At 40.4% G+C, this 24,585-nt stretch overlaps 2 protein-coding genes across 2 annotated transcripts; both read left to right on the top strand.

Moving 5' to 3' along the window:
* The first annotated feature begins 355 nt into the window (after positions 1-355).
* On the top strand, positions 356-13,962 carry LOC306762845 (SLAIN motif-containing protein-like). The gene is made up of 9 exons (XM_079249477.1): positions 356-574; positions 1,217-1,884; positions 4,617-4,753; positions 5,517-5,636; positions 7,118-7,258; positions 7,942-8,271; positions 8,401-8,544; positions 12,764-13,061; positions 13,222-13,962. Exons 2-9 carry the CDS (start codon positions 1,226-1,228, stop codon positions 13,274-13,276), a joined length of 1,884 nt encoding a protein of 627 aa, XP_079105603.1. The 5' UTR covers positions 356-574; positions 1,217-1,225; the 3' UTR covers positions 13,277-13,962.
* Positions 13,963-14,710: 748 nt separating this feature from the next.
* Positions 14,711-22,215, top strand: znf711 (zinc finger protein 711). Its single transcript, XM_079249737.1, has 8 exons — positions 14,711-14,830; positions 15,902-15,981; positions 16,088-16,189; positions 17,082-17,942; positions 18,032-18,178; positions 18,283-18,462; positions 19,186-19,320; positions 19,456-22,215. Exons 3-8 carry the CDS (start codon positions 16,111-16,113, stop codon positions 20,634-20,636), a joined length of 2,583 nt encoding a protein of 860 aa, XP_079105863.1. The 5' UTR covers positions 14,711-14,830; positions 15,902-15,981; positions 16,088-16,110; the 3' UTR covers positions 20,637-22,215.
* The last annotated feature ends 2,370 nt before the right edge of the window (positions 22,216-24,585 follow it).

A 24,585-nucleotide genomic window follows, 5' to 3' on the forward strand; every position in this document is an offset into this window, starting at 1 on the left:
AGCAGATGGGAAGATGAGCGCTTTGTGGGCGTGCACGTGTGAGTGTTCAACCTGTGATCATGCAATCAAAGATCAGCTGAGTGCTTGTAGCACGACCACGACCCGAGGCGTAGGGGAGGATGTGTGTCGATTCTGTCATAAAGGGAATAATAAACCGGCATAAATAAAGAGACAGCGACACTCAGCGGTCACTTTATTATATCATGAAAATGTTGTTGCAGTACCGCTTGCTTCCATATGAGGGCGCTTAACAACTGGAAAACCCAAAAGAGGAGGGGCTAGAACCGCTCCGCAGCAGGTCTGTTCACAGGGCCAACTAATGTACATCATCAAGCTAGTTAGCGGCGCTTCGCTGTAAACGGTATCCGTGATGCGCTTACTGGCAACAGAAGATGGACTAACTACGTGATATATTGCCCAGTGTTTGGACAATCACCATTAACCTGTAAACCTTTTCAGGTGCTCGTAATTACCCTCTCCATCCATGCAGTCGCTGGTGCACAGGGGAGTTTGAGCTCCGAGTGGCGGGCAGGCTCAGTCATCAGCTCGCAGGGACAACACGGCTCAGTCACCGGTACGGTTGTGTGGTTGATAGCATGCTAACCAGCTAACATTAATAAGAGAGTTTAGATGTACATGTATGACTTCACTTGCTGCTTTACAGTGGAAGTGTTTAGCATCGTCGTGTAGTTAATTGCACGGCCAAAACGACAGAACAGTAAGGCGACATAGAAATAAACGCTAAAAATGTTTATTTGACCCACTCGTGGCATGTCTAGATTAAAATAAACGTGTTTTGTGCAGTTGTGCTCCAAAAGGAAATGCTGTTGAGGAAGCCAGTGAATACTAATATCATTGTTTGGGTTAGTTACACAGTACAAAGCTGTCGTTGTGTTGCCTGGAAGCTTGTGTCCATGCAGCAGCCCAGTAGTGTTATCAGTTAAATATTCCACGTGCAGTTTTTAATTATCTGCACACACGTGTGTGTGTGTGTGTGTGAATCTATCTATCTATCTATCTATCTATCTATCTATCTATCTATCTATCTATCTATCTATATATATATATATATATATATATACACACAAAACTGCATGTGGAATATTTAACTGATAACACTATATATATATATATATATATGTATATATATATATTTGTATGTGCATGCATGCATGTGTGTGTTAAATATGGTGGGCATGTTAATTTCTCCCAACAGAGAGTCAGCATGGTGGTACCGGACAGTGCCGGTGTGGTCCATCAACCTGACAGTGGCAGTACCACCGGCCTTATGGAGAGCTCCTCGCCCGGGTGCGAGGAGGTTGGGGGTCAAGACCTTGCTGTAGGGGAGCTGGAAGAGGTCCGGAAGTTGCAGGAGCTTGTTCGTAGGTTGGAGGTCCAGAATGAGACCCTACGAAACAGAGGAGGGAAGACTGTCATCCCGAGAAGAACCAATACCAATATATCTGCTGCAGTCAACATCAATGAGAGACTGACATGTGAGGGGGTCACTAACTCCCACCTTAGGTTGGAGCACAGCTGTGAGCTTGGCAGCACAGACTTTAAATTGTCACCCCCTCAGGACAGCAGCAGCAGTGAAGAGATGTCTCCTTTGCCTGTGGCCAGCACCTTGGAGGAAGAGGATGAAGAGGAAGGGGTTGAAGAGGATGATCAAGGTCCGTGTGGGGGGTTTCTAACGCTGACTTGCAGCAATGGAACGAGACAAGCTCAGGGGGAAAGCCAGACGCCAGAGAGCCCGTCTCAGGAAAGTTATGAGTCAGAGACACTTGCAGAGAGCGACTCTGGAGTGGACCAGACCGCACTGGATGAAGTGGATGTCCTAGATTTGGAGGATGAGTGTGCAGAAGTGGAGGACGAAGACAGCTGGTAGGTCTTATTTACAGCATTTTCACTCCTCTCCAGTTATGCTTTTGAAGCCACGCCTTTTGTCAAGTTTGGGTTATCCATCATCTGTTATTGCACCTGTCACGAAACATTGCAAAGATAAAGAATACTCATGCAATGCATCAGTGCATTGGAATAATCTTAAGGGCAAACTATCTTAAGTTGTCAAAGGTTACAGAGAAGTCATATTTAAAATATCCTGTTATGTTTGGCTGTCTGTAGGAATTGGAGATCCTTAAGGCAGATGAGCCTTTTGGGCTTTCTGAACCTTTGATTCAGAAGTGTGCAACTTCGTCCAAGGGCGATGACTATGTAGCGCGTAAAATTAGATTCAACCTTCCTTCTTTTATTTATTATTTTACTGCACTCAAAGTAGGTATTTCTTCTTATCCTTTAAAGTTTAGCTGGATATTGGCAAACATTTTACACAGCAACAGTCTTGTTTTTGTGTAACGATGGTGGAAATGGATGCTCGTGCTAGTGATTGGGGAAAAATGTGCAAGAGACTAAATTGAGGAGAAAGGGCCTGGAAAGGGAAAAAAAAAAAGAGTATTCAAATTTATAATCAAATAATGTAAAAGCAGCAAGAACCTGCTTCCTCTCTTTTAAACATGACTGAGTTTTCACTATAACTTCAACAACAAATGCCTGTCTGGTACCGGTTTTGCAGGTTAAGTTCAGAACAAATTAAAGCTGAAGCATTAAACTCTGTCGTTGTCACTTGTCAGGTGTCTTCTTTCACATTAAAGTAAAGCAGTAAGAGAAATATTTCCATCATTACTGATGTGACCTGACACAAATCTGCTCTGGCTAAACCTCATTATACTATAGGCCAACAAAGCTACATTAATCACACTATGAATGCAGGTAACACTAGGGTGTTTAGAGGTTTGAGGTTTCTTATTAAGAAATGAGATTAAAATTGTTTGTTTCATCCAGTTTAAATGACTGAAAGTAATTATCTAAAGGGAACAGCAACAGAGGCCTAATTACACATAATCTGTGTGTATTTTATGCCAAAGATCAGTTTTGAATTGATTTGTTTCTGCTATACCTGTTGTTTTGTCTGAAATATGTACCATATTGTGTTCCTGAAGGCTACTGATAAACCTTAACAGCCAGACCATTCATGGCTTATTTCCAGTTTTGCATTATTAGCCATACCATATGTGCTTTGTCAAGTTATCATAGCCAAAATACTGGGTAATCCTAACAGCAACATAATCTGATCTGCTCTGGGCTGGACGCTGGCACACAGCTCAACTGCTTTGGGTGGGATTGAACAGCATGTGATCTGAGGGCCACCCCATGTGTGACCAGACACAGTCAGACAGCAAAACAGGCAGCATGTGGATGATTTGTTTTGCCTTTTTAAAATTTTTTTTCTCTTATCAGATGAGACAATAATTAGGCTTGTACTTAAATACCTGTGTTAGATATCTGATATGACTTGGATTCAGCCGTAATGTTTTGTGGAAAAATAGCTGCAGATATGTATTTTGTCTTAAAGTTAATAACAGTAAACATGGCTGGATCACATTAGGGAATCAAATAAAACTTTGTATTTGAATAAACCAAGTTACTTTGATGGTGCCCCCCTTTCCTCTCCTCTTGAGGCAGGGTGTGTGACCTGAATATTGTTCTTTGTATTGTTGCTCATTCCAGTGGGAAATGGGACCTTTTGTGTTCATCCAATGGGAAGATGATTCGTAGTTGATTGGGGCAGAACCAGTCAGTCCGGGTCTTTTGTGTATCCAACTAAAAGGATCAGCCCATGTGTTCGCCAGCTCGCAGCTTGCGGTGATTTAGTGGGTGTTTGCTGTCACCACGGCAATACCGAGCATGCAGCATAAGAAGTGGTGAAAATGCCTCCAGGGTTCATAGACTTTTTGTAATGTGATAATCATCCACCCACACACTACAAAAGCAACATATCTTCATTTTTCTCTAAATTTCTGCATTTTTTTCCAGCTTTTTATAAATCCATTTACTGTCCTGTGGGTATGACACACCTTAAGATCAGGAAGAGCACAGTTTGTTTAGTGGGTGTAGAGGAGGCAAAAGTAGATTTAAGATTGGATAGGGTGTAAGATGTGATAAAGGCATTCTGAGACACACTATGTTTAAATTGTGTGATCAGTCTGTATTTATTCTGATTAGATCAGGGCTACTCAGTTCAGTCCTACGAGGCCTGCAGTCCTGCAGGTTTTTGATGTGTCTCTGCTTCAGCATACCTGACTCCTTGTGCAGAATATCATAAGCTGTTGGATCTATTTTAATTTGAGTCAGGTGTGTTGGAGCAGTGACACATTAAAAACCTGCCAGACTGCAGCCCTCGTAGGACCAAATAGAGAAGACCTGGATTAGATCGTTTGCTCATTCAAATCAACCTGGTTGGTTGTGTGTTGTTGTATCTGTGCTGCAGCAGTTTCCACGAGCCAAAAACCATTCAGTGACCTGTTCATTTTGTGTTCAGTCATGCATAATATTATGTACACTTTCTATGCTCAATACTATTATGTGCATACCTTGCACACCAATGCTGCCGTATTACAGATTTGTTCCTTTAATCTGCAGAATTTAATGACAAACACTTCTGACTGGAATGTTTCATAAGAAGCGGATTAGGTTTACTTCTCCTTTTATTGCCACAGTTTTCCATCCCTTGCTTTTACCACGTATAGCTTTTCATCCTGTGTGTCTTTTCCCCGCAGGTTGTACGTATCTCCTAAAAAGCAGGTAGCTGATCCTGGGCCAGACTCGCCATTGAAGTGGTGTCGACAGGCTCTCGATCACCGGAGCCCAGAGACAGAAATAGCTTGTCGGACACTGATCAACCGTTTGGACCAGAGTGTGTATTTTTGTGTGTTAAACTCTTCAAAACAATCAAACTTAAGTTATTAAGCATTTTATTTACAGCATACCCAAGGCTTCATGTACGAACCAGCTATCAGCTATGTTGCTAATTTAAAGCCCCTTTTTAAAGCATCCTTATAACTGAATTTTGCAAGCTGAAGGTGTGTGAATCCTGTTCTGAGACCCAGTTTAGCTCATTTACTGCTTCACTACAAAAGACTCCTTTATATTCTTATTTACCGCTTACCTCTTTAGAGCGTGTGCACAGATCTCTCTTTGTTTAAGTTGCATGACAAAGCCTGGGTAGCACCACTGAATGCATATTCACCTCTGTGTGTGGACAGGCATTTACATTTGATCCAGCAGACCCCTTTTATTATCACAGTCGCAGATTCAGCTTCCCGCATACGGCATAACCTGAACAACAAAGCTATTCACACCACAGCTGAGTGACTACATGAAGTCATGGGTTGGATTGGATTACCTTCCCCCTGAGACATTCTCATTTTTTAAACGGCAGCACCAGACTGGTGGCAGAGAGCAAGCTGCAGTCAGCTAATGACAGAAGCTGATGGCGTAGCAGTAAATATGTATTAAGACAGCGAGCAGAAAAAAAACACCTTTCGTGACATGCAAACATTTCGACAGCTTACTGTCATAACTCTTGTGTGAATGTTTTACAACCAACCCCCTATCAACCTTAATAGCATCCTGTCTTCATGCTGAGGACCTGATCTTTCCTGTCCTGTTCCCCGCAGCGTCTCGATGGAGGAACATGTACAGCAGCCCTTCAGAGGCAGGCTCAGCGAGCTCAGGCCTGATCTCTCCTGGGTACCACAAATCAACTAACAAATCCCTACTAACTTGTGGCAGCTCAGGTATGGCATGACATTAACACACTGCTCCTCAGTGGCATTAACATCAGTCAGTTTACATGTATGTACTGAAGCACTGACTGTGTGGTCTGATTGGGAGTTTTTAAATATAATTCCTGAAACCTTCGGCATGTTTTTCCTTTTTGCTGTCTACATATACCATACATTACTATATACCATTTTCCAAATCTTTATGTAACACTCCATGCTGATCTCCTGTTTCTTCCAGGAAAAATTTAATTCGGTTATTGGTAACTTGGTGCAAAGCAAAAGTTTGCTTTGAGTTAACCATCCCATGTCTGCATCACAAACGGATCTAACTACTCTCAGCACTGCGATCACATAGGTTATTTTTAAAAGACAGACATGATATTCACCATAATGAATAGTCTTGATGTTGTTTGTTTAAATGAAAGGAAACACGTCTGTGCTTTGGAAGATGGTCAGTAATTGTGTAAAGTATATGTAATTTATACCACAAGGGATAAAATCATGGATCTTGAGTTTGCAGTGGAAGCTGTTGTGGTCACTCAGCTTTTTATTTCTCACATTGTCTCACAAAGATCAGCAGTGCTGATGTTGCTGTGAAAACTCTTTGCATGAACATAAATGCTTGGCTACTGAGACATGATCCTGTCTAATCCCTGAGTTTTTTCCCCCCATAACATCACTTCATGTTTGTTTCACTGATTGTTAGGTGTGTGTGTGTGTGAGACAAAGCCCTTCCTCATCAGGCAGCCTTTTCTAGACATATGCTTGTGGTAGTAAAGAAAGGACATCTTATTTGGTAGGGGTGGGAAAATCGAATGGAAAAATTGAATATTGGGATTTTTTTGCTTCACAATCTTGAAATTTATTTTTTGTTAAAAAAATTTAAAAAAAAAGATCTCAAATAAATAAAAAATAATCCATTATAAAATTTGTCTTTTTTATTTTTTATTTTTATTGTTTTTATTGATCTTTTTATTTTTCTTCTTGGGTGTTATAGCAGCAGAATGATGATCTGACGACTGTGTTGTTTTTTCCTGATTGAAATCGAGAAAAATGATGAGCAAAAAAAGTTTTGTACATTTTCTTTTTCGTTTTTAGTCTACAAAAATCAGCAATATCGAGGAATCATGAGAATCCCAATTTAAACCAAATCAGTGCCAAAAAAAAATCTGAATTGAATTGGGACAAAAGCATATCGTCATGGCATTATTATTTGGTTGCTTGGGTTTTACATTGATCTGTTGGGTACTGAGATACAGTTTATTCTGATATCTATTAAGTAGCTTTCCTTTGATATCTATCAGCTTACGGAAACCATGATGAACTTCATCTGTTCATTATGTTTTCTCCACCTAACCATCCTGACAAGATCTTGTAGTAATATTCAACATTTGGTTGTTTCAATGCAGCTGTTACTGGTCCGATTTATTCAAAATATCGTGGTCAGTATTCTTAAAATGATCTTGTAACAATAATTCTCTCTGTATTCTCAGGTGTCACAAACATGCAGTCAGCCCTAAGCTCTCAGTCCTCCATAGACAGTGAACTCAGTACATCAGATGACTCCATCTCTATGGGATACAAACTCCAAGATCTCACCGATGTTCAAATCATGGCTCGCCTGCAGGAAGAGAGTGAGTAGAGGTGGCACACAGTGCTGCACAGCTTGTAATCACAGGTGTCAAACTCCCGGTCATTGAGGGCCGGTGTCCTGCAGGGTTTTGTTGTCTCCATTCTCCAACAAACCTGACCAAAACTCATGAATAGGTTGACAAGAAGCAGCTGGATCTTTTTGATTTGAATCAGCTGTGTTGGTAGAGGGATACAATGAAAACTTGCCTGATAATGGCCCCTGAGGACTGGAGTTTGACTCTCCTACTGTATTCATGGCAGTTGACAAGGAAATGGTTGTGTGGAAATGCACGGTTGGTCTTCATTTTGAAGTTTTGCATAGTTGTTGTAATATATATGAAGACGTGCATGGATAAAAAGGCTCTTGAATTGCTTCCTTTATAATATTTTGACTTTATTATAATGCAGTGTTTTTCAGCCACTGTGCCGTGGCACACTAGTGCGAGAGACTATCAGGTGTGCCCTGAGAAATCACCCAATTTTACCTCGCTAGTCTAAAAAGCAGCTCTGTGTTCATCCAAACAGGCCCCAGTGAAAGATGATAAAATTCCTTCTTCTTGTGTTTATCTGATTTCTATTCAAGAGACTTTGACAGGATGGACTTTATAATTTAAAAAAAAAAAAAAAAAGTGTGCCTTGGCTCAAAAAAGCTTGAAAAACACTATTATAATGTATTTGATGGCAGGTCTGAGGCAAGATTATGCGTCAAGCTCAGCATCTGCATCACGTCGCAGCTCTACAACATCTCTACAGTCCCTTCGTCGCGGTGGAACATACAGCGACCAGGAATTTGACACGTACAGCCTGGAAGATGAAGAAGATGAATTTTGCCCCACGCTACAACGTCGACATCGCTTCACCCCTTCGCCATTAGGCTCGCCTCGTTGCCTCTCTCCCTCCACCTCTAATCACGGTCAGGAATACTGTAGCCGACTTGGGGCACCACGCACAAGAACACCCAGGCGGTCTCTCCAGGGCCCCAGTGCAGAACTGCTCAAATTTGCCAAAAGTGAAGGTAAGATATTATTAGAAAGAAGTGAGCAACATAAAGAAGCTCAGGAAGACTCCAGTGAAGATTCTTGTCCCTGGAAGCAGAGTTGATGAGTATTTTGTTGTTAAATGTTTTGTACGTGTGTGGTTCCAGAGGAGTTGAGGCACAGCATGCCTAATTTGGCTCCCCGCACCAGCCTACGTTCCCTGGAGGCAGTCAGAAACAGCCGCAGCATGGAGGCTAACCTCCAGAGCTCTGGCAACCGCATGTCTCACCTGACTCACTCCCCCTCCACAGGTAACCCTACCCTCCTCACCTGCACCCCACCACTCCTTTATCTTGCATTTAGCCCAATGCAGTTTCACTTTAATTTCCCCTTTTAACCTCTGCATGACCAAAAAGAAAGCCTTGTCTGGTGTACTGATGCAGTGGAGCAGTTCTGAAAAGATTAACACATTTTTAAATCTAAAATGTATAACATTGAAAATAGCAAATAAAAAAAAAACTTGGTTCGTTTTAATGTTACAAAGCACACCTGATCCAGGTTTCACACATGCAAAGTCCACAGTCTTACAAATCCACTCGCCTCAGCTGTTATTCCAGTCGTCCTTCTTGTATGACAGTTATTAAACATAATGTGACATTCAGTCACCACATGAAGTCACATTGAAATTATTTTCCATAATTGACTGCAATGCTGTGACAAAACAACACAAGAGAACAGAAAACAGTCCAACTTTGGAAATGTCCTGACAAACTAAATAAAGACTATTTTATTGATTGGACTCACTCAAAATATTCTTTAAGTTTAGATTTCAGATAATGTGTTGTTGTTACTAAACTATTACAAAGAAACTGTTACAAAGAATAATCGATCAGGTACAAACTGTAATACGATTTAGAAATAATCACGATAGATGGAGATCAAGTTCTGGCACGTCTGTCTTCACCTCACAGGGAGCGTTTTAAAAACATGCTGATTTTCAGGTGGTAGGAACAGCATATTTTCTGACATGCATTCTCTGCTGGTTGGAGTTTGTCTACCTGAATATGAACGTATTGGGGCGGAACAGAAATCATGTGTACAGAAACAATGCGCTGTGGTGTAAATAAGTCATATAACATCAGACTATATTGTTTTTACTGCAAGAACAAAGTATAAACAAAAACATCAACATGAAACCTTCAGACTTTAGTGTTGTGGCCGCTGTTGCATCCTGCGTTGTGATGCATCTAATGTTATACTCCTCCATCTGAGGGTGTAAATACATTTCTCTGTAAACACTGGACAGAAGTTGGACTTAAAAAAAAAAAAAGATATTGCAAACCAAATCCCAGTCACAATGTTTGTCAGAAAAATCACAGTTACATTTTTTTCCAGATTGACCAGGCATAAATAGACCTATCTCTCATTTTGTATCCAGCAAAAAACTGCTCATTTTGTGTTGCAGGTGTGTATTATTATTTAAACATAGGCTGGTATGATTGACCATGTTTAAAGTTTACACAAAAAAGTAATTGTGCTGTATCAGAGTTGATACACACCAACAAGCAAACCGATAAAGAAAAGTGTGGTGAAAACTCTTCAGTAATATGTCCTCCATGCCCCTTCCTCTCTCCTTGATTCGTTAAACTCGTATGCAAAGGTGTACACACACGGAGAGGAGAAGGGAAACTTTACAAAGGTAGTGTGAGCAAACCTTCTGTTTAATCATTTTTTTAGATAGCAAAGTACAAAAACACAGTTAATTATGTTGCAGATGTTTAATTCAGTTCAGTTCAACTTTATTTGTATAGCGCCACTTCACAACAATGTTGTCACAGGGCACTTTACATACACCAATCAACATACACATCATTTCAAGCCAATTTTAAACTGAGCATTTCAAGGGGTTGACTGTTAACAAAACAATGCTTCCCTGAAGAAAAGCCTTTCACTCAGTCAGTTGTTCATTCAGTCATTACCACATTTAATCAGTCTTAACTCTTTGTGTCCACTACATTGAACACCTTGAAAGCTGTTTTTAGTTTACGTGTGGGTGAGGATTGTACATTTGCAAATTAACCCCTTGAGTGGACATTAGAGAGTAATCCAGTACTCACTGAAGTAAAAATAAGCATATTATATAATTTAACATATACATACATCAAAGTTACTAAGTTTGCTTTGATGCTCCATAGGAAAAGATTATAAAGACATACTTCTAATAGAATGGATATATAAATATGTTAGAATATTATTTTATTATAAATATGTTAATGAAATAGACAGAAATAAATCAAAAGGCCAAATAAAGTTAATAAATAAAATTGCATCACTGTAAATGTGATATGTTCTAAATAAGTGCAGCTGTTTCATCACTTAGCTTTTACTGTTTGACATTAACACATTTACAGGAGAGCCAGATGTCTCACTTTGGACACAGGTCATTCTTTGGGGCTTAAAGTCTTCCGACTCAAATCACATCAAAGGAAAAATCCGACTGAAATGCGTTCGGAATACACAGGCAATTTAACAAGTATTAAAGCGATGCCAAGCGCTTTAGCTTTCCGTAACACTGTCTCAATCAAACACTTCTGGAAGACTGGACAGTTTTTGCAGTCATAAATAAAGTAAAGGACCCATACAATTTTTTTTTTCAAAAAACTTTTTACGGGTGTGTTGTGGAAAAAATTCTAAACAGTCAAAGGACGAGGAGTCTGGACTGTAGTGAAAAAGATTAACAAAGTTTATTGAACAGAGAATGAAAACTGAACAAAGTGTTCGAATTGCAATGTGAGAAGCCATTAAGAAGTCTGATCGAGCAGAAGTCTGAAGGGGTTCTGATCAGAGGAGACAGGAACCTATTTTAAACACTTCAGTAGATGTGATAAATATATGTTTCCTTCAGTCACAGGACTGATCTTAATCAAGACTCTGACCTGAGCCTTACTGTCCGGTCCTCAGATGATTAGCAGAAAGGCTTCTTCAGGATATAAAACCTATATAACTCCATTTTATGATGAGCAACATAGAGTTTTATGTCAGGAAGGAGGATTACCCAGATATTAGAAAAAGTGTCCTGCTCCAGAGACACTGAGGTCTCTATGACCTAATGCTTAAGACTGCTCTGATGTGAGGCCTTTTCCATTCTTTTTCTACGAACAATGCATATGATTAACATAACCATACAAATTATGAGATTAATACAGAGTACACTAGATCAATACAAGTAGATATAATATGACATTTCCACGACAGGTGTATTAGCCCAAAATTCAGCTTTTGTCTTTAATTTCAGCCATACCAAAAGTGGCTCTGGGGATCTCTGCTGTATTCATGAGCAGAGATATTAAAATTCTGTCACCTGTGAGAGGTGACAGAATTTTCTCATTTTTGGGGCCTCATACACAGGATATGCAGGATTCATAGGACTGTTTGAAAAACTTTTAGAAAGTGAATTTTGCTAAGAATGGGACATTTTAATGATATTTGATTTCAGAAACTTAGGAAATTGAGAGAGTCAGCTGTGAAAAATAAACTTAGGTTCTCTCATGAAGTAAAAATGTTGTGGTCTTGGCTGTTACTCCCTAAATGAGGATAATAGGAAAATGCATTGGTTTCTTTTTTTCTTACACTTAATAGTTTGGGTTGGAAAAAAAAACGATCAATTTTAAATTGATCCGTGCCGATGCATCTTTTCTTTTTGGTTTATTTGATTGAATTGGGATCTTGCATGTCATCAACAACAAACCCCTATTTCTTTTTTTATGCAAGAATCATTAAACATAAATAAATTAAATGACAAGCAGTGCTCTTTTTTTAACATCCCTTATTAAAGCTTAGATAATATTAGCTGTATCAGAAAGTTTTTACATTAATCTGTCTTAATTCCCGCATCCTGCAATATGACTGTTGTACATTCTCACATTGCAATGTTAGTATTGAACGCATAATGTGCTTCCATGATCAAGCATGTGCCCAGTGCTGATGCAATACTTTATCTTAGTAATTTTCTTGAAATTTCATTTCACCATGAAACTGAGAAAATTTGAGCTCAGTAATATATTATATTTGATAAAAAATAAATAAATAAATAAATTCTGAGCTGAATTTTCTGCCACTGGATCAGTTATATATTATATTTGATCAAAATAAATAAATAAATTCTGAGCTGAATTTTCTGCCACTGGACGTTATCATCACTTATTTGTCATCACTAATTATTAGATTTATCATGTTATTACATGTATCCAAACCACATGACACCTCAGAACTAGTTGCACAAAGCATCTCAGATTTTATCCTCCTTTTTTTCCTGACTATTTTTCTAGCCTGATGCTTCCCAGTAATGTACAGGTAATGTTTTCATTCACCTGCTACATGATTATACCACTACCCCTAAGCTATACCTTATTAATCCAGTGCCGCTCTTTCAAAGCTTAGTCTACAACTCCTATGTATGGGTTAAGAAAGATCCTTTTTATTTGGCTCAACATGTCCTAAAGAAGCAATTGTGCTTACCTCCTACACAAGGTATGGCCTGCAGTCGTCTACGCAGCAATGGGCAGTCCCCTCTGTCCCTGAGAACACCAGTTAAAGTTGTCACCCCCGTGGGCTCTATGGCAGCTGGTCGTCAGCCATCCAGAGGCCTGCCTGTTGTCCAAACACCAACTGCAGGAGCGGGTCGCAGGATCCCATCACCGGGATCCTCCAACGGAGGAGCCTACGTACCCGGGCGAGCCTCAGCTGGAGCAGGAAGACCTGCAGTGGGGCGAAATCAGGCTTTGTCATCCGCTTCCACAAGAAGTAAACTCTCGCACCCTACCAGGAGGTAAGGGCTCAAAAGAAGCACTATTAAGCAGTGGAAATGTTATTAAGTATATTTCTTTTAATTCATTGGCTACTGGCCATTGTTATAGCACATGTCTTTGGTAGTGAGTTAATAGTAATAAATGTGTTTTTATGAGACTAACCCCCCTGTTCATTGGTAGGTCTTTGGGTATGACTAAAATCTCTGATGAATCCTGGAAAGATGGCTGTTACTGAGTTCTCCTGGCAATGAAGGACGTTCACTGCTGCAACTTTCACCTGACTTCTCCTCTATACAAACGACACAGGAACTGTGTCCACAATGTGTCACACAACCTCTCGGGTCTCCCATTTCAGACTGGAACGCTGGGCTGCACTGGATTTGTAGTTAATCTCTTTTCCCTCGCATGAAACATTGTCAACCCACACAAAAAGAGGATGTGTAGGAAGATGAGGAGCCACACAGGCGCACTCCGTTTCTTATATGGACCAACTCCGAGCTTCCAGAAAATTTGTTTGTGACTATTTTACGTATTTTTTTATGGTAATAGTGAGAAACTGCTGGAATTAAAAGGGTTGTATTACTGTGCTGTTAATGTTATTGATATGAAGACAATTTAAATGAAGATATTGCTGATTTGTTCATTATGTGTGAATTACTACTAGATGAAGGTGCTGAGTGTTGCATGCTGGGTTTTGTTGTTTACCCCTTTCCTCCACGGCCTTTACATCACCCTCCCAACTGCAGTATGACAAATCCGCCATGTGATCTGTGCAAATCTATGATTGTTTGAGTGGTTCATAGTGAATTCTTTAGATTTGTGTTGTGTTTTTACACAGCAATACAACTCTTAAACCACACTGCCCTTATTCAGTTTATTTGAAAAATAAAAAAAGACTGGTTTGTGCCAAGGTGCATTACAGCTGCAACTCTTTAATTCCTTATATAATCTTGAATAATTAAAGTACTGTTACAGTACTTCTGAATTTTTGAATGCATTTTTACTGCATATCTAAAGTTGGATTTTAGTGTTTGCCTTTGGAAACCACTGTAATAAAGATGTTTATGCACAAAGGCCTTGTGCCTTAGTCAGCTATGCACCCTCATGAAGAGTGCCTCTGAAAATTAGGAGCTGTAATAAAAATTGACAATAAAGTCTACCCTGAAGCTGTGCTCCTGTTCTTTTCTTTTTTATTTATTTTTTTCTGCATCCATCCACGTCAACATCTGTTTGCATCACAAGCCATTAAGACTATTCGGATCAATCCGCAGCGCAAGCAATAGCTGCAGTGCCGTCATCATCTCCCGGACCCGGATATTTCCTGGGTGCATTACCGCCTCTCAAATGAGAGCTCAACGCTACCCACCCCTTGTGACAAAATGGCCTACAGGCCTCATCTGCGCATTCAAAGTCTGAGCGCACAATTTGCAAGCGCGCTTTAAAAAACTCATGTTTGCGTTTTGTGGTTTGAATTTTGTTTTCCAGAGTATGGCGTGAATATATAACCATTAAGACATACGTTGTGTTAATTTAACTCTGCTCTCCTATGCATGACGCAAATAGTAAGGGATCAGCGGTAAACGAGGCCACGCATTGTCTGCCCCCCCCTCCCCGCCCTCCCTCTGCTTGTCAGGAAGCAAGCTGATTGGCCGAGGCCTAGCAAAGAGTGCCCGGGGATCCAAAACTGCAGGCCGCACTTAGCTTACCGTCAAAAATAAACCAAAACAATAACAGACAGATTTGAGAAGGGGGGAGAGACACCGGTAGAGTAAGAAGACGACGTTATCAGGTAAAATTATTCTAAATCGATGATTGAGGCAGGCGGAACTAGACGCAGGGGCCCAGTCAAACGTAGCGGGCCTCTTTCAGCCTTCTGGAAAAACAACATGGAAGATAATGCGGTGCGAGCAGCTCCACTTAGCTTAGCAAGCTAGCTAGCCGAACACACCGTCGTCTCCGCGTAGATTAAAGTAGCATCAATCAATATTATTCAACGCGTATATACATTCACTTTTTGTGCTCGTGGCCTATATGATGGGGTGTAATCGTGAGTTATTGATGCTTAACACGCTTTTTTTAAAGTGGTTATTGGATCTCTTGCGTTAGCTTTTATGCTAAAACAAAATGGCGCTTGGAAAATCAGCCCTAGCTTGCTGGCTAGTTAGCTCGTGTGGGTGGAGGGCGGTAGCCGCCTTATTATGCATTACATAATCGAGGTGTTTTCATTGGTGGTCATAAACTCTGAACATGTGGAATTTAGTTAAGACTCTAGATAATGATATTTGTTAAATCTTACGAGTGGTAGCACAGTGTTAGTCTTCGTCTTTGTATCGCATATGTGTAGTAACCAGCCACCCCCTATCGATACCGCAGACAGCTGAAGACATGGTTTATTTGCTTTATTTGGAATTGTCATGTGACGATAATACAAGTCCTCCTGCAAAGCAAATAGGTCTTTTCGTGCAGGATTTGTGAATGGCGCTGCCTCCAAGCATGTCCCGTGCACGCGGAGCGGGACTGTCCTTTGTTTCAATTGGACTCTTTTCCATCAGGCTCGACCAGATCCAGGTGTACAAAGTCCGCAGGTTGATGCTGCATGTAGTACTCCTGATTGGCAGTGGAGGGTGCCAGTGGTTAACAAACAATCCCCCTCTTTATATGGACATTAGTATGAGACTTTCTACTGAAGGTGTTTTATATCTGTGGTGGCAACAACACACTTGTTATAAACCAGAAATTGTATCTTAGAGTTAAGATAGCAACATTACACTTGGATCAAATGAAATTGTTGAAATTATTTTGATTGTGTTCTGAACATCTGTACCTTTTCTTTTTCTCCTCCTTTCTCTTTTTATCACAGTGATTGATTCCTTTAATGGAAGGAAAAACATCAGTGGTTTTACTGGTTTTATTCTAAAGTTCTTGTCACTAAATGTGAAGGTATGGATTTAATAGTGCCCATAGTGTCATTGTTTTACCTTTCAATTTTAAGACATTGTAACTGGAAAAGTGAAGGGTAATGTTATGTATACTGTCTTTTTTTAAGCTTTTTTTAAACACCACAAAGACATGGATCAGGGAGGAGGGGTGTTGGAGCTGCACACTCAGGAGCTGAAGATGCCCCATGCTATGATCATGCAGGATTTTGGTAGGTAGTTAAGTAGGATGAGATCACATCCGATATGCAGAAAATCATGTTTAACCATAGCATGCAAAATGTAGCCTTTGGTAGACTTTCCCACAACTTTGGATAAAGGTTAAGTAATATTACAGTTTTTCTTAATCTGTATTTATACTGAAGATGTTTCCTTATGATTCTTTGAGAGCCCAAATGCACCATGGGGAAAAATAGCCCCTTATGTTTAATACCAAAGGGTTTTCTGTAAACCTGGCAAATTTTAAAATTTATGTGCATTGACATCAGGATAGTCCACTAGACTCAGTCAAGTTGGGAATTGTGTCTTGGTTCAGTTGCAACATAATTCTGGACCAAGATATCCACTACAAGTGAGAAAATATGGAGCTGCTTCTATCTATCGATTATCTATCAAAACTTTGATTTCTTCCACGTCTGACCGTAAGCTATTTGTCCCAACCAGAGCTGCTTCTTATCCCACAAACACAAGTTTTAGTTGTGACCTTTTGTTTGTAGGTTTCTATGATTCAAATCAGAATTTGTTGCGTAATCACAGTACCCCAAATGAAGACTATTTGAGCAAACAGACCTGGGTTAAAATCAAATGGCTGATGTGAATGTCCCCATAAATAGAAACTCTAATCTATCATCATTATTTATCAGCTAGTAAATTCTGATGACACAAATTGTTTCTGAAGAAATGTTTATTATTTATAAATTTAAAAAAAAATAGAAAAGATGTTTGTGTTTCTAAATACCATATACACAAAGTATGGCCTATATTTGTTACATAGTAATAACAGGGAGATGATGCACCTGCACATTCATGTAACCTACGTTCTTGCTTTAATTCTGTCTTTGTAACCGTTTCACCATGAAGCCATTTTTTGTCTTTTTCATACAGTTGCAGGCATGGGAGGTCTGGCTCATATTGATGGAGAACACATTGTGGTGTCTGTGCCTGAAGGCATGCTTCTTTCTGATGTGATGACGGATGAGGGCATCCTCCTGGAGCATGGACTTGAGGTAGAAGGTCTGGAAACTCAAGTGGTCCAAGGCCTTGAGACAGAAGTGGTAGAGGGACTGGAGACTGAAGTAGTGGAGGGCTTACATGCAGATGTAGACGGCTTGGAGGCCGAGGTTGTTGATGGACTTCAAACACAGGTGGTGGAGCTGGAGGCTCAGGTTGTCGAGGGCCTGGAGGGTGAGGTTGAAGTGGAGGGCCTCGAGGCACAAGTCGTTGAGGGCCTGGAAACTGAAGTAGATGTGGAGGGTCTGGAAGCTCATGTTGTTGAAGGCCTCGAGGAAGAGGTGGAAGTGGAGGGCTTAGAAGCTGAGGTTGTTGAAGGTCTGGAGGTAGATGTAGAAAGTCTGCAGTCTCAAGGAGTAGAAGCTCATGAAATCACCAGTGAAGACATGGTCCCCACAGGACACAGTGTGATCATGCCTGAGAATATACTGGGGACAGAGGTTGCTATAGAGGAAGCCTTGGAAGCCCATCATCACCATGTCTTAACATCAGACTTAATTCAGGACTCAAATCACCACCATGATGACATGCCAGACCAAGTTTTCGTGGCACAGCTACTGTCTGAGCACCCGGACAACACACTGGACCACCAGCTTGTGTCACAAGGGTTGATGGTGACAGAAGCCAACTCTGAGACTATAATCCATCAGCAGCTGCCAACTGAGGCTGTTCCTCTGCAGACAGACGAGGATGATGATGGAAGGAGCAGCTCAGAGGATTACCTTATGATCTCTCGTAAGACAGCTAACCATAAGATAGCACAACTGTAATTACCGCTATAGCATTTCTCTCAGTGTAACCAGCAATGTTTTTTGTTATTAAAGTTGATGAGGTGGGAGAGAAGTTGGACATAGGAGACACTCCTCTGGAGATCAGCACTGAAGTAATGGAGGACAAAGAAATAAAAGAGGAAGATGACTCTGAGGTTATCAAAGTCTACATCTTTAAAGCCGAAGCAGATGATGATTTAGGTATGTGACCTTTACAACTTACTGCAACATTTGTCTTTATAAATATCCATGTTTAAGTTAATTGAAACTTGGACTGTGATAAAATAGTTTTCTTTTCTTTCTAGGTGGAACAGAAGTAATAACAGAGGATGATTACCAGAATGGCCACCCTGATCTGGAAGCAGCATCATCAGGCAGACTGGGAGTTGGCCGTGACAAGATGGTGTACATGGCAGTCAAGAACCCTCCAAAGGAGGAAGAGGATGATGATGACGACAGTGATGATGATGACGATGATGACATCAGTATGTTTCCTTTTGTGAAATGACAATTGTTCTCTTACCGGGAGGATTGTGTGTTTTTAAATCCATATAAAGAGTCAAAATAGCGTCCTTGTTGCTGAAAGTAGGTCAATAAGTGGAGGAAGCTGAAAGTGTCTGCTTCTCGAATTATATCTTACACTGGTAACCCCAGTGGACCCCATGGGAAAGAGATGATCCAATGAATCTCAGAGGGGTTTTCTCCCAGTAAATGAAACTTTCCGTCATATTTTTGCATGTTTGTTTATTTTCCTTATCTATGTTTATCTCTGACCTTGTGTCACCGGACCTTATTTCCTGTACCCTCACTGACCTCTGATGGCTCACTCACAATTCATCCCCCATTGACTGCAGCATATCAAACCAGATATCCACTCAGACTGGGACATACCCACATGCTTCTCAAATGACATCTTTAAACTTGACTTTGCAGTTAATGACCACCGGTTGAATCACCAACTTGTGTCACACGCATTAAGCTATTTGCGGCTTTCAGCATTTTTTTCTGTGACGGGAAAGACTTTTGAAATGTCAAATATTGCTGGAACTAGTCATTAATTTACTTGAAACCAACACCTGGCCCTTTTAATACAGAACAGTTCATAAACTGGATGCATGGTAATTGATTTTTAGTAGTTGATTTTTTTCCATTTAGTTTTAATTTTTTAAAATGAAAACTCACTGAAAACTCTTATTTTGTTTGTGTAGGTAATACTATTGAACAGGTGAAAAATGGAGTAGCCACACCTTTCCTGCAAATCCGGGAGGGACTGGTTACAAATCGTGTGCTGAAACCCAAACCTAAGAAGAAGAAGAAAGGAGAGACACGACAGTGCCAGACTGGTAAAATCACCATTGATGGGACATCACTTAACACTGATGGCCTGAGTCTTGTGTTTTTATACTCAGGAACTTGCAATAATCCTCATCATTATTCATCAGAATAATTTGACTGTTTTTCCAAACTTTTTTCTTCAGCTGTCATCATTGGACCGGATGGGATGCCTTTGACAGTCTACCCATGCCATATTTGTGGAAAGAAGTTTCGCTCACGGGGTTTCCTCAAATGCCATATGAAAAACCACCCAGACCATCTGCTGAAGAAAAAGTACCAGTGTACAGACTGTGACTTTACTACCAACAAGAAGGTTAGTTTTCACAACCACTTGGAAAGTCACAAGCTCCTGAGCCATAACAGCGAGCGATCCCCGGAGTATACAGAGTACACGCGGCGCTACCATGAGTCCAGTCCCCTTGGTTCTGACAAGCTCATTGTCAAGGACCGGGAGCCCAAACTGCATCACTGCAAGTACTGCGATTATGAGACAGCTGAACAGGGTCTGCTCAACCGTCATCTGCTGGCAGTGCATAGTAAGAACTTTGCACACGTGTGTGTCGAGTGTGCCAAAGGCTTCCGTCACCCGTCAGAGCTGAAGAAACACATGCGGACCCACACAGGTGAGAAGCCCTACCACTGTCCGCACTGCGAGTTCCGCTGTGCAGACCAGTCCAACCTAAAGACTCACATCAAGAGCAAGCACGGCGCAGATCTGCCCTTCAAGTGCAGCCACTGTCCCCAAGCCTACGCTGATGCTCGTGAACTCCAGCGTCATATAGAGATGGTGCAAGGCCACAAGACCCACCAGTGTCCGCACTGTGAGCACAAGAGCACTAACTCCAGTGACCTGAAAAGGCACATTATCTCAGTTCACACCAAGGACTTTCCTCACCAGTGTGATGTATGCGAGAAAGGCTTTCACAGGCCGTCTGAGTTGAAGAAACACGCCGAGACACACAAGGGCAACAAAGTGCACCAGTGTCGGCATTGTAACTTTAATGCTCCTGACACGTTCACCCTGAGTCGCCATATCCTGTCCTTGCATACGAAGGACCTCCCCTTTAAATGCAAGCGCTGCCGGCGAGGCTTCCGGCAGCCCGCTGAGCTTAAGAAGCACATGAAGACACACAGTGGTAGAAAGGTTTATCAGTGCCAGTATTGTGAGTATAACAGTACGGACGCTTCTGGCTTCAAACGCCATGTCATCTCCATTCACACCAAGGACTACCCCCACCGATGCGACTACTGCACCAAGGGCTTTAGGAGGCCTTCAGAGAAGAGCCAGCACATAGCCAGGCATCACAAAGACATGTTGATGTAATAACATCACAAACACACTCCTTTTCCCCAGTAAATCTGTGTCACACACCCAGAGGTAATGTTAGTGTATTAACAAAGAACTGACTGATACAAGCAGAACATGAAGATGTTATATTTGCTGTTTGGTGTTGTATAAGGTTTAAACCTCCTCCCCCAGGGGTGATGCAAGTATGTGTTTTAGATGGAGTGAAGTCTCAAAAGACTGCGCACACTGAGTGGAACAGCTGTAAATTGTCTTTTGTTGCGGAAAATCACATAAGAACATATATTCAGGGTCTCAAATGTCTATATTTTTATACCCATTCAGCTGAAATGCTGCAAGATGATGACTGTCAGTGCTCTGTTGACATCATGCTATTTCTTCAGATGATATAGAATGAATACAGAAGTTTGGCTCAACAGTACCAACCAGTATCTTTTCCTCATTAACCAGCTTTTACCCTGACATTTTTCTCTGCGTTATCTGATTTTAAATGTTCAGAAACATTTGACTTCAAACTGAGCTGTCGGTGATGTCGGCGTACATAATGCATCTTGGAAAAACTTTTCAGCAAATTAGCCAGTTTAATTTCCATCGTTGTTGGATTTTTTTTTTTCCACCCAAGCTTGAACCCTTTGAGCTCCATTTAATTGATCATGTATTAACAATACAGATTATTTTATGTAATATATGTCTTAAAAAGAAGAATCAGAAAAGTTCTGGTTCTGTTAAGTGTCATTTCGGGATGGAGAGTGGTGCAGCTGGTATATTAGAATATCCTTTAGTGTACACATTTCTGACACAAAGCTGATGTTCTTATCTGCTATGTTGATTGACCAGTGTATTATTATTATTATTATCATTAATATTATTATTATTATATAAACACGACAGATGTCTGGCTTCACGTTCCATAACCCCTGAAGTGGTTGTATTGTATTCGACTGCCACTGTAAGTTGCATATGTGTGATATTACCTATGACACAGACGTACTCTGCTAACCCATTTGATTGCAATCATGCCTTACATCTGTTGGTCTTTATCCCTAAAGCACTGATGAACACAGCTAATCAGAAAAGAAGTGATTCTTAACTCTCAAACATGCTGTATCAATGCCATTCTCCTGGAGATATGTGTTTGAGTCAGTAGAAAGCACTTTAATGTTTTTTTTTTTGTTTGTTTTTCTGTCTTTTGTATTTTAATGATATATGGGAGTTAATTATCTAAGGATGTATCTATGTATAAAGATATATCCACTGAAAAAACAGAGCTTAGGGGTAAAAGTGAGGATTGTTTCGAGTATTAACTCTAATGTTGGCACGATTGATTACTGCATCATAAATGAATTGTCATTGGAAGTTGTGGGTGAAACCATTTATTGTTTTGTTCTATGGATAAGTGATTGGGTTTTGTGTTTTGTTTGTGCTCACTAACAAGTCTCCCACACATTAGTCCTTCAGTCCTAAATAACCAAACCCAGTCCCAGTCATGGGAATATTTCCTTGAAGTCAGTGGTCATTATATTGGCATTAGTCTTTAAAGTATGCACATATGATGTCTCCATGAAATTAATTGTGGTATATATTAAAAATCCCCACATTTCGTGTACTTTAGTCTATATTTTTCTTTCAGTCTGATTGTGGATAAACTACTGGTGGGGAAGAACCAAAATAAACAATTATCTTTTTAAAGTTTTTGTCCTTTCTCTCCTATAAGATGGAAATTTCAAAACCCCTTGTGTGGCACTTAACTATGTAGCTGTAATGGACATAAAATAGGTTATGCGTTGCGTGGCTGTTTACTTTGAGCATGGACAAGTGTTAGTTTATATTTCACAGATTAAAGTTGACATACACCCTTGTATTGTCTTCAAAGGTTTCGAGGCCAGTAAGTATCCATCCTGTGTAAGAAGTGGAAATCTTGTTTTTAACTTTTATTACATTTTGAGGGGGTTTTTTGGAGCCTTTTTTCTTATGCGATCCAACTGAAGCTTCCAACAAGAGCTTCTCAAACTCAAAGTAGATTGAATCAATTTAGTAAAATCTGAAGTGTTTCAATTGCTTCAGAGAACATTGAGGGCTGTACTCACTTCACAAAAAGCTGACAAAAACACTTACACAGCTCTCAGTCCTGCATTTAAAACAGACTTATATGACTCAGTTGCTGATGTAACGGAGAAAACACAGGAGGTAGAGTGAGCCATTATGAACAATAACAAGTACAGTTAATATAGTGCTTTTCTGGGCTGCTAATCTAAATTGTCCCTTGCAGTGAGCGTGAGTGGTTGGTTGTCTCTTTGTGTTGGCCTTGCGATGGACTGGCGACCTGTCCAGGGTGTACCCTGCCTCTCGCCCAAAGATTGCCGGCTTCAGCTCCCCCGTGACCCTTAAGCAGTTCAAAAAATGAATGAATGGTATTTTTCTCTTTTCTCCTCATGGTGGTAGATGTTTTATAAAAAGACTAACTTCCTGCTGCAGCATCAGAAATCAGCAATGATTAATGCATTCATCACCACGTAGCATTACTACCCTTCCAAAGTAAACAATTTAGTCACTGTCCCTGGCCAGTAAACATCCATGCACAGTGCTAGACATCTATTTTGCTGAGAACGCTTGGTGCTGTTATTTCTTATAAGATAAATCACATCAACCTCCAATCCGATTGATTTTTTTCTATTTTAATTGGATCTCTTTTTATTAAAACTTAAGTTTGAATTGATAAGCTCCTCAGACTGACAGCAAGATCATTTGAATCTTTTATTCTTACCTCAATCATGTAGAACTGGGAGTAGGTGAGAAGGAATTGATTTATACCATCAGTAATGAATGCTGAAACACATTTTTCATTTGTATCCATGATGCATGAATGGAGCAGATCTTGTTATGGAGAGGTAAAAGAGAAGGAACTGCATTACAATATTTCAGTGCAATGAGAGGAGAAAAGTGGAACATGGTGAAAAAGGAAGAAAATGATGGTGTTTTGCTTTTTAAATTTACATTTACATAACAATTTGGAGTTATCACTGGTGTGTTTCATTAAAAAAAACAAAAACTACATCTTCTTTCTTTGCAGGGGTCAGCCAGTCCCACTTTTCGAGTTGCGTTGCAGATGTGTCCACTTTCATGTCCGTGCCATCATGAAAGATAAATGATATGTCATGCTGAGCGCAGTGAGGCTGTGCAGACCGGTTCATATGGGCATCGATAACAGCTGAGAATATAGATGCAACAGCCGCTTCATTTTCGTTGAGCCCTCAAAGTATCTCATAAATCACCCACTGGGTGCTGCTATCAGCAAAAAAACAACAACACAGAAGTGCAGATCAATGTGCAAACATATACATAAAATCTTCTAAATAACTTTTCTATTGTCACCGCATTACTTTGCAGTTCCATATTAGCAGCATTTTTTTTTCTGACTTCCAGGCAACAATAAGCACATTTTCCCTTCTGAGAATGCTGAACCACTATATTTCCCTCCCTCTGGTTGCAAGCTTCATCTACCCACACACACTGACAGAGTACACCCAGCAGCCTCAGAAGGCCATCACTGTGATGAAAATTGACAGTTGTATACAGATTATCCAGCTGCTGCAGAAGGTCAAACCAATTTATTTGATGTAGTCATTTTGTCCATATTTCTGAGCATCGCTGGGCTGCACCGTGGATGTGATTAGAATGATGAGCCTGTCAGTAAAAAAAATCCAGGATCACTGCTCGAGGTGCGTTCAGTGTGAGGTCGAGGTGATTTAGTGAAAAATATGATCATTTATCCGCAGTGAATGTAATTTGACCATCTTTATCATTTTCATTCATTTGTAGGGGTGAAAAGCTTCTCACTGAACAGATCCAAACATTTTCCTGTCACTTTTACTTTGAACTCCACATGATTTTTGTTTGTTACTGCTAATTATTTCATTGACTGAAGAACAAATGGAGCTGGGGCAGTGTCATCAACTTGTCTCATTGG

The sequence above is a fragment of the Telmatherina bonti genome (genome assembly GCF_933228915.1).
Source record: "Telmatherina bonti genome assembly, chromosome: 12".
NCBI classification, from domain to species: domain Eukaryota; kingdom Metazoa; phylum Chordata; class Actinopteri; order Atheriniformes; family Telmatherinidae; genus Telmatherina; species Telmatherina bonti.